General features: G+C 39.0%; 1 protein-coding gene across 1 annotated transcript in view; it reads right to left on the reverse strand.

The window, feature by feature from the left end:
- Positions 1–15,935, reverse strand: part of KDM5B (lysine (K)-specific demethylase 5B) — an 81,830-nt gene that overhangs the window by 25,872 nt on the left and 40,023 nt on the right. The window contains exons 6-12 of the mRNA XM_011931773.1: positions 12,549–12,683; positions 11,074–11,170; positions 9,418–9,527; positions 7,154–7,312; positions 5,121–5,240; positions 2,782–2,940; positions 1,683–1,864 (exon numbers count right to left, since the gene is read on the reverse strand). Coding sequence (XP_011787163.1) covers positions 1,683–1,864; positions 2,782–2,940; positions 5,121–5,240; positions 7,154–7,312; positions 9,418–9,527; positions 11,074–11,170; positions 12,549–12,683 — 962 coding nt within the window. The remainder of the gene's footprint in view (positions 1–1,682; positions 1,865–2,781; positions 2,941–5,120; positions 5,241–7,153; positions 7,313–9,417; positions 9,528–11,073; positions 11,171–12,548; positions 12,684–15,935) is intronic.

The raw sequence follows: 15,935 nt of genomic DNA on the forward strand, positions 1-15,935 counted from the left end.
TCTCGAACTCCTGACCTCAGGTGATCCACCCACCTCAGCTTCCTAAAGTGCTGAGATTACAGGTGTGAGCCACCGTGCCCAGCTGGTATCTAGAATTTCTAAGAATATAAGGTATCGTATTCACTTCAGGATATGTTGTTACCACAGTTTCCTAAAGCAACTGACAAGGGAAGGCAACTCTCCATTTTTCTTTTCCCTTGCCCATTCTGGCAGACTAGGTTAAATCAAACACTAATAAGGCAATTAGCATTTCTAAGGAATTCTTAATTCTTCAAAGGACTTTAAATTATCAAACAATTTATCTATATCATCCCTGTGAGGTATGGTAAATATAATCTTCATTTTACAGCTGGGAGCAACTGCCTAGGGAAGTAGAATTAATTCTATACATATATATGCCAATTCTCTTTCTTGTGGTACATCCTCAAATTCTTTGTGTGAGGATTTGAGTGAGTTATAGATTTTCAAATATTTTTATACTTAGAAGAAAACAGATGTGAAGAAATGGCTTGAAGAGTTTAAAAAGTAAAGAAGCCCAAATATCTGCACATCCCTCCCACCTGGCCCCCTCAATGCACACACAAAGATAAGGCTCACTCTACTGTGCGTAGTGATACCTGAATTCAGCACAACAAAAGAGAGGCTGGTCATCACACAGACCTAGAGGACACTGTGGTACTACTAAAATTCACACTTCTCCCAAAGGGGTATCCAGGCTACCACTGGCCATCAAATTCTAAGTAAAAGTAACTTTTACTTAGAATATGCTTTTTCTATAGGTAAAGACTTCTTTTTGTTTTGAGGCGGAGTTTCTCAGGCTGGAGTGCAATGGCGGGGTCTCTTGGTTCACTGCAACCTCTGCCTCCCGGGTTCAAGTGATTTTCCTCCCTCAGCCTCCCAAGTAGCTGGGATTACAGGTGCGCACCACCACACCCAGCTGATTTTTGTATTTTTAGTAGAGACAGGGTTTCTCCATATTGGCCAGGCTGGTCTTGAACTCCCAACCTCAGGTGATCTGCCCACCTCGGCCTCCCAAAGTGCTGGGATAACAGGTGTGAGCCACTGTGTCCGGCCTAGGTAAAGACTTTTTTACTTCAGATAAAAACTACCTTTCCCCCCAGAAATACGTTGTTCTTGCAAAGTAGTGTGTGTGCAATTTCAGGGAATTCATGGATGCTCTAGGAATCTTAAGAACCACTGTCTTACCCGGGCACAGTGGCTCACGCCTGTAATCCCGGCACTTTGGGAGGCTGAGGTGGGCGGATCACCTGAGGTCGGGAGTTCGAGGCCAGCCTGACCAACATGGAGAAACCCTGTCTCTACTAAAAATAGAAAAAATTAGCTGGGCATGATGGCGCATGCCTGTAATCCCAGCAACTTGGGAGGCTGAGGCAGGAGAATTGCTTGAACCTGGGAGGTGGAGGTTGCAGTGAGCCAAGATCGCGCCATTGCACTTCAGCCTGGGCAACAAGAGCAAAACTCCATCTAAAAAAAAAAAAAAAAAGTCTAGAGAACCACTGTCTTAACTTGTCAGGATGCCTGTTCTATCAGAAGTGAAAAACCTTAGGGAAAAAAAGTAGTTCATTACTCTTCAGACACAGTTAAGACACATCTGCACTGAAAAGGAAAGTTTTCCTATCCAGCTTGCATACTATTCATGGGTTCTTTTTGGAACTTCTCACCAGTGCAAGTAGTTAATTGAATAGCTCCAGTGGTCTTCAATATGCCAGCAGAATGAAGAAAAGCACATTCCCACATACAACCAAGGAAGTTTCATGCCACATATATCAGCAGTAATATGTGCAAGGACAGACTGCTCCATCACTGGCATGTTGTTCAAATTCCAGCCACTATCAAGATACTCCTAAAAATAAGAAGACAAAAGAGGATAAAGGTTTAGCTATATAATGCTAACATTTTAGAACTCTGTTTCAAAAGGCCAGCTAAAAATATTCTCCTACAAAATAAAAAAAGAAATGTGGAAGATAAGGGGCCACCATGCTGACCTTCTAGGATGCTCAGAGATTTGTTTTGCCTAGTTTTGAGTTTTGTGTAAATGGACTTATACAGCATATACTTTTGTATCTGTCTCTTTTTAAATATATACAGAGGAACATAAGCCATGAGTCCACTTTAACAAAGTTCAAAATCAGGCAAACTAATCGATAGTGTTAGAAGTCAGGATAGTGATTATCCTGAGGGCATAGCGCTTGTCCTGAAAGAGGAAAAGTAGTGAAGGAGAGCGGGCAAAAAGATAACTTCTGTGGTGCTAGGAATATCCTATTTCTTGTTTTAGTTAGTGCTGGTTACATGGGTGTGTTCAGTTTGTGGAAATTCATCAGGCTGTATACATATAACTATGTACTTTTCTGATCATATGTAATATTTTCAAAGAAAACTACCAAAAGAAAAAAAAAATCATACTTTCCTACCAAGATAGAAATAGAACTCTTTCTAGGAATAGTTCACTAGTATGGAAAAAAATACTCAAAAATATTAAAGTTCAAAAATAAATAGAACTGGTCTCAGTCCTTCAGGTTTTCTTCAGAAGGAGAAACCAAGGTTATAAAATCTGAAGGCAAAGGGTGGTAAGTAATTTTCCCCTATGACCACAATATAGTGACATAGTTAGGACTAGAATTCTTCTGCAGGATCTTTCTACTTTTCTTGAAATGATTAAAAATCTGGTAATTAAGGATTTGCTAAAAGTAATCACAAGTTACTTCAAGCCAACCAAACAGACTTTCAATACCTCAATTCCCAAGCCACTTATATGCCTACCTCTTCCTCGGGTGAGAGTTTGATTTTCCCATCTCGGACAGGAAAGCCACTGCCAAATTCCTTTGAGGCAATGTCAGCTCCATATTCTACTGTGACATCCTCTTCAATAGTGCTTACCAGTCTCCAAAATTCTTTCTCAACAAGCTCTGTGGGGACCATCTGGAAATACAAGGAATAGAAAAAATGAGTTCCCTCACAAACTGTCTGTGACCAATTAAGCTTAGTGATGGGAATCAAAGAACAGCACCCTACGGAAAAATTGTGTCTAGAATGTTCTATAATTGATGTTAGGAAATTCAGAAAACCTCTATTGTCTAAAAGAATTCATGTTCCTCTATCACCAGCCATGCCACAACTGTAAAAGGGAGCCAAGGAAAGCAATTATTTATGACTTGGAGATATTTCTGTGTTTCAAAAAATGTAACATAAACTGTATAATAATAATGGTTAGTTGTGTTTGAACAACGTATAGTACTGTATAGTTGACAATAGCACAGTAATAATGGTTTGTTGTTTCAATGATGCTTTTATACTTTGAGATGCTTTCAAATACATTACCTGAGTCCATCCTTTCATTCTTCTCACTGGACCTGTCTGAGAGCAATGTAGGCAACTAACACAAAAAAGACTGTATAGGCAAGGCGCGGTGACTCACGCCTATAATCCCAGCACTTTAGGAGGCCAAGGCGGACGGATCACGAGGTCAGAAGATCAAGACCATCCTGGCTAACATGGTGAAACCCCATCTCTACTAAAAACACAAAAAATTAGCCGGGCATGGTGGCGGGCGCCTGTAGTCCCAGCTACTCGGGAGGCTGAGGCAGGAGAATGGCGTGAACCCAGGAGGCGGAGCTTGCAGTGAGCCGAGATCGTGCCACTGCACTCCAGCCTGGGCGACAGAGCGAAACTCCATCTCAAAAAGAAAAAAAAAGACAGTATATAGCAGTGATCCCCAATGTCCCTGTGTTTTTGGCACCAGGGACGGGTTTCATGGAAGGCAATTTTTCCATGGACAGGGCAGGGCAGGGTGCAAGGGCTGGGAGGTGAGGGGATTAGATTCTCATAAGGAATATGCAACCTAGATACTTTGCATGGGCAGTTCACAGTAGTGTTTGCCCTCCTATGAGAATCTAATGCAGCTGCTGATCTAACAGGAGCCAGAGCTCGGGTGGTAATGTTTGCCCACCAATCACCTCCTGCTGTGTGGCCCTGTTCCTAACAGGCCACCGACTGGTACTGGTTCATGGCCAGGTGGGGAAGGGGTGGTTGGGGACTGCCAGTATATAGGATATGACAAAAGGAGCAATTTGTAGCAGCACACCCTTAGAATAAAGAGTCACCAGATTAAATGTCAATCTGTTGTTAATCTGGTGTAAATCCAGAGGCAGGTAACATTTAAACGTCTATCCCTCAATGTCCTCATCTAATATTTCGTCAAAATATACAGTTAACCACAAATAGAAGAGGTTACATGCAAGTCATCAGGATTGGTTAAGCAAACATATTGGCAAATATTATAACACATATGAAGTCAAGAGAACTGAAAATTCAAAAGGAGTATAAATTTAAGTCCATTAAATAAGCAAACATTTTAAGTAACTAATAGCTGATGTTAGAGGTGTTGGGGAAAAACAAGTTCACTCATACATTGCTGGGATCCACAAATTGATATAGCCACTGGGATGGAATGAGGGAGAATGACTCTCATCTGACCTCAATAATCATCCCAAGAAAATCATCCAATTAAAGAGTACTACATGCATTAAGGGTTTGCTGCAGTGCTTTATTAGTAGTGACAAAAATCATAGCTTAAATATCCAGAATTAAAGCATTACATTTTGGTGTACTCATTTGATGGAATATTAAATGCTGAATGGAAAATGCTTATGCTTCGAAGTACATAAAGGGGAATTAAAAATGGACTCATCCTGAAATTTATAATACTAACTTATGATTACATAACAATATACAACAAATGTGTTCCCAATGCATAGGACACTCCTTGGCACATAGCAGTCATTTAATACATTTTGTTAAGTATTCTTTATATTTGTTGGACCAAAACGATTGCTGGTGATTTTCTTTATTAGTATTCTATTACTGGTGCTGTATGATCAGTGTGGAAGAGGTATCTTTAGAGAAATCCTAAAATAAAAAATTAGAATGCTTTTTAAAGTATTGTGAAATTTTAAATACCACAAAACAAATTAAAGGTTTCATTCTGCTTTCTGTGTGATAATGCCTAACAGAGTGAGGCCTCAACTAAAAATCCATCTTCAGGTACACTTTTCTCCAAAAGCTATTAAAATCCTAAATCGAAGCAGTATATATGTACATACATGGACCGGCATGTTGAAGTAATCAGATTTGAACGCATCTGCCATTTCCCCAAAAGTACGGAGGGTATAGTCCCTGGCTGCTTGTTCAAAGCCAAATGCTTCTTGTGGCTTACTACATTCCTGAAAATAAAAAAGAAAATTATGTTCTAGGTGACACTGAAAACACCAAGTATACTTGGTCAATCACCAAGCTGGCAGATAAAAAACAAGGCTTTAATTTGTGTATTTTACTGCTATGCTAGGTCTATATTATAAAAATAAACCTGCCTGAAAAAGGTGGTTATTTTAATAAGCAAATGAAATACATTTTATTTATTTGCTAATGAGCAAATAAAATGTCAATTTTAACAACCACAACTTGGATAAATTTACATACTTATAAGAGGCAGGCTAAAGATTCGATTTCCTTCAAAATCAAATAATGTTTTCAATACTGAAAATGAGAGTACTAATGTTCTCCTGGGAGTTAAAATTATAAAATCAACATACAATAGATCAAAATAGAGATAAACCACTTGATGGAAACAGAATGGCTCTCAGGCCAGCAATATTTGATTATAACCTAATACTGGGAGTTAACAGGACAGTATAAGCTGCCTTAGATCTTCGTGAGCCAATAGACTTAAATATTCCAGATCCATTGATAAGGTCATCCCTATTACAAGTTATTAAATAATTTATCTAACATCCATGACCCCCTGCCCTGTCCCATGCTTAATAACCTCCCATTGATGGAGACATCCTTATGTTGTAACATAGCTACATGGAAAAGCACTCAAACCTTTATATCCATGCCATACTTAAACCTCCTTACTATTATATTATAATTCAACCCTAACAAGGGTAATAGACTGACTGCTACATAATATTAATACAAAATAATCCTAATGGCTGGACGTGATGGCTCACACCTGTAATTCAGTCCTTTGGGAGGCCGAGGCAGGCAGATCACCTGAGCTCAGGAGTTTGATACCAGCATGGACAACGTGGCAAAACCCTGTCTCTACTAAAAAATACAAAAATTAGCTGGGCACGGTGGTGCAATCCTATAGTCCCAGCTACTTGGGAGGCTGAGATGGGAGGATCACTTGAGCTGGGGATGCGGAGGTTGCAGTGAGCTGAGATCACACCACTGCACTCTACTGTACTCCAACCTGGGTGACAGAGTGAGATCCTGTCTCAAGAAAAAAAAAACAAAACAAAACCTCAAAAAGATAATCGTAGATCCTTTTCAGATTTTACCAATGACAGCATGCACTATTAAAAAACATCAGTAATCACAGTGCTATATGAAAATGTCTCTATAAATGAAAAAAGCAGATTACTAAAATTACTTATATAATGTAGCTCCATTTGTTTAAAATAGAAAAAAGGCTGGATGAATATACACCAAGACATTAACAGTGGTTATGTATGCACTGTGAAAGCATAGCTCTACTTTTTAAGTTGTTCAGTGTTTTAATAATTCTTGCAAAGAGCATGTAATGCTTTTTATAAGAATTAAAAAAAAAAAAAGATAGTTATTACTAATTATTTTCTGCCTCTTAACTGCCCACATACATTGTGGAACTCACTTCTAAGACCTCTTTCCTATTCAGGTCCATCCCAGTTTTCTTCATAGACCTCATTACTGTCGACTGCCAAATCTAAAACTCAAAGGCAGGCCAAGTGAGGTGGCTCAGACCTGTAATCCCAGCAATTTGGAAGGCCAAGGTAGGAGGATTATTTGAGCTCAGGAGTTCGAGATCAACCTTGGGCAACATGGTGAAACCCCTCTGTATAAAAAATACAAAAACCAGCCAGGCATCATGGCATGGGCCTGTAGTTCCAGCTACTTGGGGGGCTGAGGTGGGAGAACTGCTTGAGCCAGGGAGGTTGAGACTGCAGTGAGCCATGTTTGTGCCACTGTACTCCAACCTGGGCAACAAAGTTAGTCCTTGTCTAAAAATAAAATAAAAAATAAATAAAACTCAAAGGTAAAGAAAAATGCCCTAAAAAAATTTTCTAGTGTTACCTCTACCATTAATTATTACCTGAGCCAAACACTTAGGACACCTCCAGTCTCCCTTGGGAACATCATGGAGCGGTGGGATCAAGCAAAAGGTATGGTAACTGTCATCACAGCCATCACACAACAGTAGCCGGTCTTCATCATTGCCACTGCCACATAAGAGACAGACATACAGATCCACCTGTAGCAATAAAAATGGGTACAGAACAAAGAAACATGATCTATTATTTGATTTTCTAAAATTCTAGAAATGAAATGGATCTGAGGCATAATCTAGTCTCTACATCCTGCTACAAATGCTTCAACCTCTATAAAGGATATTTTAGGATATTTTAAATAAAAATGCTTCACTTTCTATGAAGGGCATTTCACAATACCTCATGCATACCCAAATATAAGGTGGAATCTCCTAGCTTTCTCAATTGTCATATGTTTAAAGTTTGTTATGTCAAGTTTTTAGTAGGTTCCAAAACAACAAGATGCTAAGGTTACAGGCCAAGTGTGGTGGCACATGCCTGTAGTCCCAACTACTTGGGGAGTTGAGGCAGGAGGACTGCTTGAACCTCGTAGGTCAAGGTTGGAGTGAGCCCTTATCGCACCGTTGCACTCTAGCCTGGGTGACAGAGACCCTGCCTCAGAAAAAAAAGAGAAAAAAAAGATACCAGGTAATAAATTACCAACCTAACCAAAAGTATAATTTATGAAGGAAAATATAATTTTTCCATATTTAAAACAAAACTGTTTTAAAGTTCCTGGCACAGTGGCTTAAGCCTGTAATCCCAACACTTTTTGGGGCCCTGGTGGGACTGCTTGAAGCCAGGAGTTTGAGACCGGCCTAGGCAATATGGCGAGACACTGTCTACAAGAAATTTAAAAAAGAAAAATTAGCTGGGCATGGTGGTGCACACCTGTGGTCCCAGCTACTTAAGAGGCTGGGGCAAGAGGATCCCTTGAGCCCAGGAGTTCAAGGTAGCAGTAGCTATGATTGTGTCACTGTACTCCAGTCGTCTCTAAAAAAATAAAAATAAACTACCACTTTTAATTCTAATTAAGGGGTCATGGTTAAGAAGTTCCCCTAATGCCCAGTGATAAAGCATAGTTATTACTTTTTATCAGGTACACTGTATTCCCCCAAAAACTCATATGTTGAAGTCCTAACCCTCGGTACCTCAGAATGTGACTATATTTGGAAATGAGTCCTTACAGAGGTAATCATCCAATATGACTGGTGTCCTTATAAGGACAAAGATATGTACAGAGGAAAGACCATCTGAAAGACAGCCATCTACAGCCAAGGAAAGAGGGCTCAGAAGAAATCAACCCTGCCAACAACTTGATCTCAAATTTCCCAGCCTATACAACTGTGAAAAAATAAATTTCTGTTGTTTAAGCCACTCAGTCTGTGGCACATCCTTATGGCAGCCATAGCAAACTATTACTCAATACTAGAAAGCTGAGAATTCAACTAAACGGGGAGTCTAACTGTTTCAGTATATTTACTGTAGCAAATAAAAATCTAGCTCTGTCAGTTTTCTGATTGTATTGGGGAGAGGGGGTGGGGCAGAAGGTGACATTTATGGAGAGAACATTCAATTAGAATAATTTCTAGTTCCATGAAAAAAAGCACTGTTTCAGGCTCTCAGAAGGGGGTAGAGAAGAACCAGATCCTTTCTAATGCCATTAGGCTTTACTTTTAATAAAAGTTTTCCACAGAATAAACACCTCCCAGCCCTCTAACTCTGCCATGCCCTCCTCCCTACTCCCAACTGCTTTCCTTTGTTCCTTTTCTTTCTCCTCCTTCCTTCTCTACTTCCTTTTCATTCCTTCCTTGCTCTTCCTTCTTCCTTTCTCTTTTTTGTTCCTTTTTTCCATTTCCTTCCTTCCCTTTGCTAGCTGGAAAGTTGGAAAACACTAACTTGGATTTTTGAGCTAGCCTTCAGCTCATGTAGAAGGGAGCTAGTGAATTATGAGCAATTCTACGTATAATGAGCTAGATTACAGTTCATTATTATTCAGTGCTAAAACTGAATGTATTCCAGAAAATGGCAGTCAATGCCCCCTCCAGATGTTACTACCATCTTTATAGTACGATCATGTATTTCCTCATTCCTCATTTATTAACTAATACTACAAACTGACTTCAAAAGAAATTTTTGTCAGACACTAAGTTAAACAATCTTATTTAAAGCACAAATTTAAGTTTAAACTTGGGGGTAAAGGGGATTAAAGAAAGGAAAGGAAGAAGGAAAAGAGGAAAGAACAAGGAGAAAGGGAGATGTCACTCACAGCATTGGTGGCCTTTTTAGATCGACTCTTGGGCTTTTCCTTCTCATTTTCTACAATATAATCTTTCCTCTCAATAGGTTCTTGCTTGATGCTACTCTTCATTTCTTTTTCTGTAGGAGGCAATCCAAAATTAGCTCTTTCTATACAATGCTTTTTTTCCACTTCCTCCCTCAACTCATCATCTCTCTCCCAAAGCACATATCGTACACAAACACAATTTCATGTCTGTTTTCATTTTAGTAGCAATAGCACCCAGTATACTTTATTCAAGGGTTCAAATGCTGATTACTTTAGATAAAATGCAAACTCTTGTGCCATTTAAATTTCAGGATGTAGGTTACTTCTGAAGATGTCTCTCAGGTTTGTATGCTTTCAAAATAGGAACTAAAGTTTTCTTAAGACCAAGACAGCCGGGCGCGGTGGCTCAAGCCTGTAATCCCAGCACTTTGGGAGGCCGAGACGGGTGGATCACGAGATCAGGACTGAGTTCGAGACCATCCTGGCTAACACGGTGAAACCCCGTCTCTACTAAAAAATACAAAAAGCTAGCCGGGCGAGGTGGCGGGCGCCTGTAGTCCCAGCTACTCGGGAGACTGAGGCAGGAGAATGGCCTGAACCCGGGAGGCAGAGCTTGCAGTGAGCTTAGATCCGGCCACTGCACTCCAGCCAGGGCGACAGAGCGAGACTCCGACTCAAAAAAAAAAAAAAAAAGACCAAGACATATCATATACTGATGAAATCAAATTCCTCTTGGCCATGACTATAAGAGACCGACAGTTCACCAACTATACCTCCTCCATATAGCACATTATCTCTCCATGATCTAAGATGACTTCCTGGTCATCCTCCTGGTCTACAAATTCCTGCTTCTGAAGACTAAGAAGTGTGGCAAAAACACTGGCTATCAATTACTGAACTATCATGTGGTAGGCATTGTGCTCAATGCTTCCCATAAGTATTTAATCCTTCACAACAAACCCATTTCAAAGGTAAGAAAACTGATGTTAAAGTAAGTCAAGAAACATCTCTAAGGTTACATAACTAGTTAGCGGTTGTGCCAAGATTACTGTATTACTTTATATTGTACTTTCCACTGCATTGTGCTGCCTTTCCACTAGCTCACTAATCCCTAGGTAGAGCAAATTTTATTAACTTCTTAATTTATATGTGCCTCCTATATAAGATTTCTCTTAAGAGAATCTCAAATCCACCTCTCAGTGACTTACATCAAGTGACAGCCAGGCAAGCAATTAACTACAATTCAGATTTAGGAACATGTCTGTTTGCCTTGCCTGAAATAAATCTATTAGACATTCGGTCAAAGGCACCTATGTTTTTCACAAATTACTTCAAGTAACTGCATTGAATCATATTTCAAAGTAGCAACTCACTACAGCTGAGAAACTCATCCACACTCCTAATATGCATACATATAGTTTCTGTTTCTCTCTCCCACTAGTCAGTTAATTATGAGAACGAGGACATTGTTGATATATTAAGATTTTATTTCTCAAAGCCCAACCCAGTGTAATAGCTGCTCTAATGTTTACTTTTTAATTTTTTCCATTGACTTTTTCAGCTTATAATGTTTACTTATGAATAGTTATTTTTACTTTATTTACTTTTTCTTTCCTATTCACTGATAAATTTTCTTACCATTTTCACATTTTGGAGTTGGACAACCCATTCGACGTCTCAGATTATGAGTTCTGGCTTCTGCTGTCTCCTCGGGTTCTATTTTAATATTCATGGCCTAAAAAAATTGTTATATATATGAATATTTCCTTTAAGAAGATATAATCTTTAAAAATCCAACTGGAATCTCAAGATGACTATATCCTACCAATTGCCTCTATTAACAGGGTATTCAAAACATACTTCTCTCTCTTCCTAAGGAAGAGAGCTCACCTTTGAAACTACTATTAAAGCATGGATGAGAAATTTTAAAATAGGGAAAAGTTGGCCAGGCACAGTGGCTCACACCTGTAATCGAAGCACTTTGGGAGGCCAAGGCAGGCAGATCACTTGAGGTTAGGAGTTCAAGACCAGCCTGGCTAACAGTGAAACCCTGTCTCTACTAAAATTACAAAAATTGGCCGGGCATGGTGGCATGCACCTGTAGTCCCAGCTACTTGGGAGGCTGAGGCAGGAGAATTGCTTGAACCCGGAAGACAGAGGCTGCAGTGAGCTGAGATCATGCCATTGCACTTCAGCCTGGGTGACAGAGCAAGACTCCATCTCACACACACAAAAAAAAAAAAAAAAAATTTTAATTAGTTAGGCATGCGTGGCATGCATCTGTAGTTCCAGCTACTCGGGAGGCTGAGGTGACAGTTATCACCTGAGCCTGGGAGTTCAAAGTTGCAGTAAGCTATGATCATGCCACTGTATTCCAGTCTAGGTGACAGAGCGAGACCATCTCTAAAAAGAAGAGGCTGGGTGCGGTGGTTCACGCCTGTAATCCCAACACTTTGGGAGGCCGAGGCAAATGAATCACAAAGTCAGGAGTTCAAGACCATCCTGGCCAACATAGTGAAACCCCATCTCTACTAAAAATACAAAAATTAGCTATGGTGGTGCGTGCCTGTAATCCTAGCTACTCAGGTGGCTGAACCAGGAGAACTGCTGGAATCTGGGAGGCAGAGGTTGCAGTGAGCCAAGATGGCACCACTGCACTCCAGCCTGGGCAACAGAGCAAGATTCTGTCTCTAAAAAAAAAAAAAAGAAGTCTGAGAAAGATGGCTTTAACTGTCTTCTAACCACTCTGTTTAAAAAACCTCCTAATCTTCATGTTTTCTAGCCTTAATCCCCATTAAACATTGCCCAACTTTGTGAGGGTAATGGGCAATCCAAGTAGGAACACAGAATACCAATTCTTCCTAAGGCCTTGATTGGTAACAAGCAGCAGTCTGTATAGGCAGCATAAACTTAGAAAGACTTCTTCGATTCCTTACCCCTTTGATGGTACAATTCACCCAAGTGTAAAAGTTGGAATACAAACAGCATCCCTTTGTGAGATTAACAAGGTTCAAAACTACAAAGAGCATACACATGAGAGAAATCCAGTGTCAGACAGCCACTGGTATCAGGGCTTGAGAATTCCTTCTAAATTAACCTCATGAGGCTCTTACCTCTGCTCTCATGCGTTTTGCTCGTCGGGCTGGGGGGCACGTTTCCGAAGGCTGCACAGACTGCCTCTGGGGAATATCATGGGGTTTGTACTCCTTGTCCTTAGTGTCTGTGGTCAGGTTTGGCTTCTGCAAACACTAGAAATAACAACTGTACTGATAAATTCCTTCCTTTTTTAATCTTACAGAGTTTCAGTGGATTTTTGTAAGGTACATTTTACAACTATTTATGTAGACAACAGGCCTATAATTTTTAAAAATCTAAACAAAAATAAAGACAAGTCTGCAGTTACCAACCACATACATACATCTATAAAGGTTTAAAACATTTTTAAAAATTTTAACAGGGGGTGTTGCTTTGATTTTTCATTGCTGACATCATCAGGTTACGACAGACCATAGCAGTCTCAAGGCATTCCCAATAAACTACTTGGAATTATTTGTGCTTGCAACTGTCAGTTAATTGGAAGGTCCATATTGTTAGAAAGGCCCCTTATAAGCTCCCAAAACAATTTTCCATATTAAAAAATCTCATTTTTTAAAAGTGTTTGGAATTAAAAAAATAGGGAACCCAATGTGTTTTCTAGGTTTTACAACTGTATAGTTTCAGATATAACTAGCAAAGTTATCATCCAAACATATCACCTGAATTGAGAAAACATGTCATTAACTAAAGTAGTCTTCCTCACTAGGGTTTCCATTTACCACAGTATATCCCTACAAAGTCTAACTCACAAGGCAAAGATCAACTGGTAGCCCACAGCAATAACTTTGGTTCTGATCAAAAATGCATCTCTCTTCTTGCTTTGGTTTTTCTTTTTAGTTTTATTCTAAGCTATTAACACAACAAAATGTTGCCACTGAAGCTAATATGAATTTCAGGTAAGTACTACTCTTTCATAAGAGGACCCACAAATCTCATGAAAAACCTTTTTAAAAGTTCCAAAAGTAACCCTCTGGGGTGTGTTATAGCAGCTATATTTGGAATGAGATACATGGAAATAACAACCTTTCTGAAGCACTGACACTATGGGCACAGTTACTACCACAGAATCTCACTAATGAGATTGGCCCCTTTCCTCCTCACATTTGCAGAAATATAGAGACGGGAGGAAGAACAAAAGAAAGTACAAAGCGACAAAGTGATAAATTTTATTTCTAATAGTTAAGAAATATGATATACTATTTAAAAATACTGACTCATTACTTGTTAACAAGTAGTAAATCTACCACTGGTAATAGCGCCCTATAAATATTAAATATTCTGCTCATTCTACTTAAACCTATACATTGATTTGATCCAGAAAAGTTAACTATTATATTCCTAATAGTTAAGCATTTACATTCTGAAGAAAGTTGGTCAGGTGCAGTGGTGCCTTAAATAAGGTACCTTATTTAAGACTTACGGCTAGGTATAGTGGCTCACGCCTATAATCCCAGCACTTTGGGAGGCCGAGGCAGGTAGATCACTTGAGGTCAGGAGTTCAAGACCAGCTTGACCAACATAGTGAAACCCCGTCCTTACTAAAAATACAAAAATTAGCCGACGTGGTGACATATGCCTGTAACCCCAGCTACTCAGGAGGCTGAGGCAGGAGAATCGCTTGGACCTGGGAGGCAGACATTGCAGTGAGCCGAGATCGTGCCACTGCACTCCAGCCTGGGTGACAGAGTAAGACTCCGTCTCAAAAAAAAAAAAAAGAAAAGAAAAAATTATGAGACAAACTAAACACCAATAACAATTGAGAGAAACAAATATTTTGTTTTTTACAAAAAGTAGTATAGAACATTGCCTTCTATTTTGTAACAAGTCCTCAGTTGAGCATTTAGAGTATGTTTAATGAAAGCATGCAGAGGGGAATAAAACCTGTTCATCATCTAAATTAATCCCCTTTATGTATCCAATGTACTTTCTATTGGAGACACAAAAGTATGAGTGATTAGGAAAATACAAATTGAGCTGAATTACATAAATTGTACTAAGTGGATGATCACAAATTCAGATACTATATATGTGGTTCCTATCTCCTACTAGTTAGTCTCAATGGTTCCATCATCTATGGTCAGCTTGGTTCTGTAAGGACTTTGCAGATATAAGACAATCATGCCCTGTAGTTTTTTAGAATAAATAAGAAGAGCTTTATTATTTTGTTCCAAACCACAATTAAAAATACACACGATATGGTTTTATATGTAATGTTATTAACATACAGACGGTAATTTTAACCTTTACTTGAGAAACTAGGACTTACAGGTGATTTAATATCATCATCATGCCATAATCACATCATCCCACAAAGGCAGAGCAATCCCTTAAGACATTTAGAAAACATGATGATGCAAGATTGATGAGGCCTCTGTTCCACTGGAACAGTGTATCACCTTTTCTCAAGCTTCCCAAAATTTAACTTACACTCTACCTTCACCCTTTTGCAATAATTCCTTCACTGTACAACCTCTGTTTTTCCTAAGTATATGTTCTTCAATTCTTCTCTTCCTAATGACTTTCAAAAATCAGAAATAGGTGTGAAAATTTACATACAAGGAATGTTCATCATAGTATTATAATAAAAAACTAGAATCGACCTAAAAACATTCTACAATAGAAGAAATAAAAATAAGGTCTGGCTATAAAAAATGGATTGCCACAGTCATTAGAAATCGCATTTTCAAAACTATTCAATGATACGGCAAATGCTCATATGATTAGTAAAAAAACCCAAGATGCAATGATGTATACATCATTGAAGAAAAGTACACTTTCAGTTTGTGAATGTATGCATAAAAATGGCCCTGAGAGAGAGAAATAACAGGTGGAAGAATCAGGAGTGATTTTATTTTGCCATACTTTCATGTTTTTAAACTTTCTACAGTGAATGTGTATCACTTCCTAAAACATATTTGGCACAGAGTAAGTCACTCACAAATATCAACCTTTACTGTAGATGCAATGCTTATAAAAGGGTACCTTTTAAATACTTATTCCTTTCAACTCCTTGATTGTATAAATACTTAAGTGCCTTTTAACCATAAAACTACATTGCCTTTTTAAGTATATAAGCGACATATTTCTAAAATGTTACAACCCACAAAGCATCATTAAAAGGACTCTCTCTCCCTTTATTCACTATAACTTCCATACTTAGGAAGAGTTCAGGAAGAGAAAATTAACCTATTATGGGCAACTGTATCTAGATCTGACTATGAGGCAAAAATGCTCCACATTCAACATTCTATTTTTTATTTTTATTTTTTATTTTTTGAGACAATCTCGTTCTAAGTCTTGTTCTGTCACCCAGGCTGGAGTGCAATGGCGTGATCTCGGCTCACTGCAACCTCTGCCCCCCGGGTTCAAGCAATTCTCCTGCCTTAGCCTCCCAAGTAGCTCAG

This window comes from Colobus angolensis, unplaced genomic scaffold (genome assembly GCF_000951035.1).
Source record: "Colobus angolensis palliatus isolate OR3802 unplaced genomic scaffold, Cang.pa_1.0 Scaffold91, whole genome shotgun sequence".
Taxonomy (NCBI): domain Eukaryota; kingdom Metazoa; phylum Chordata; class Mammalia; order Primates; family Cercopithecidae; genus Colobus; species Colobus angolensis.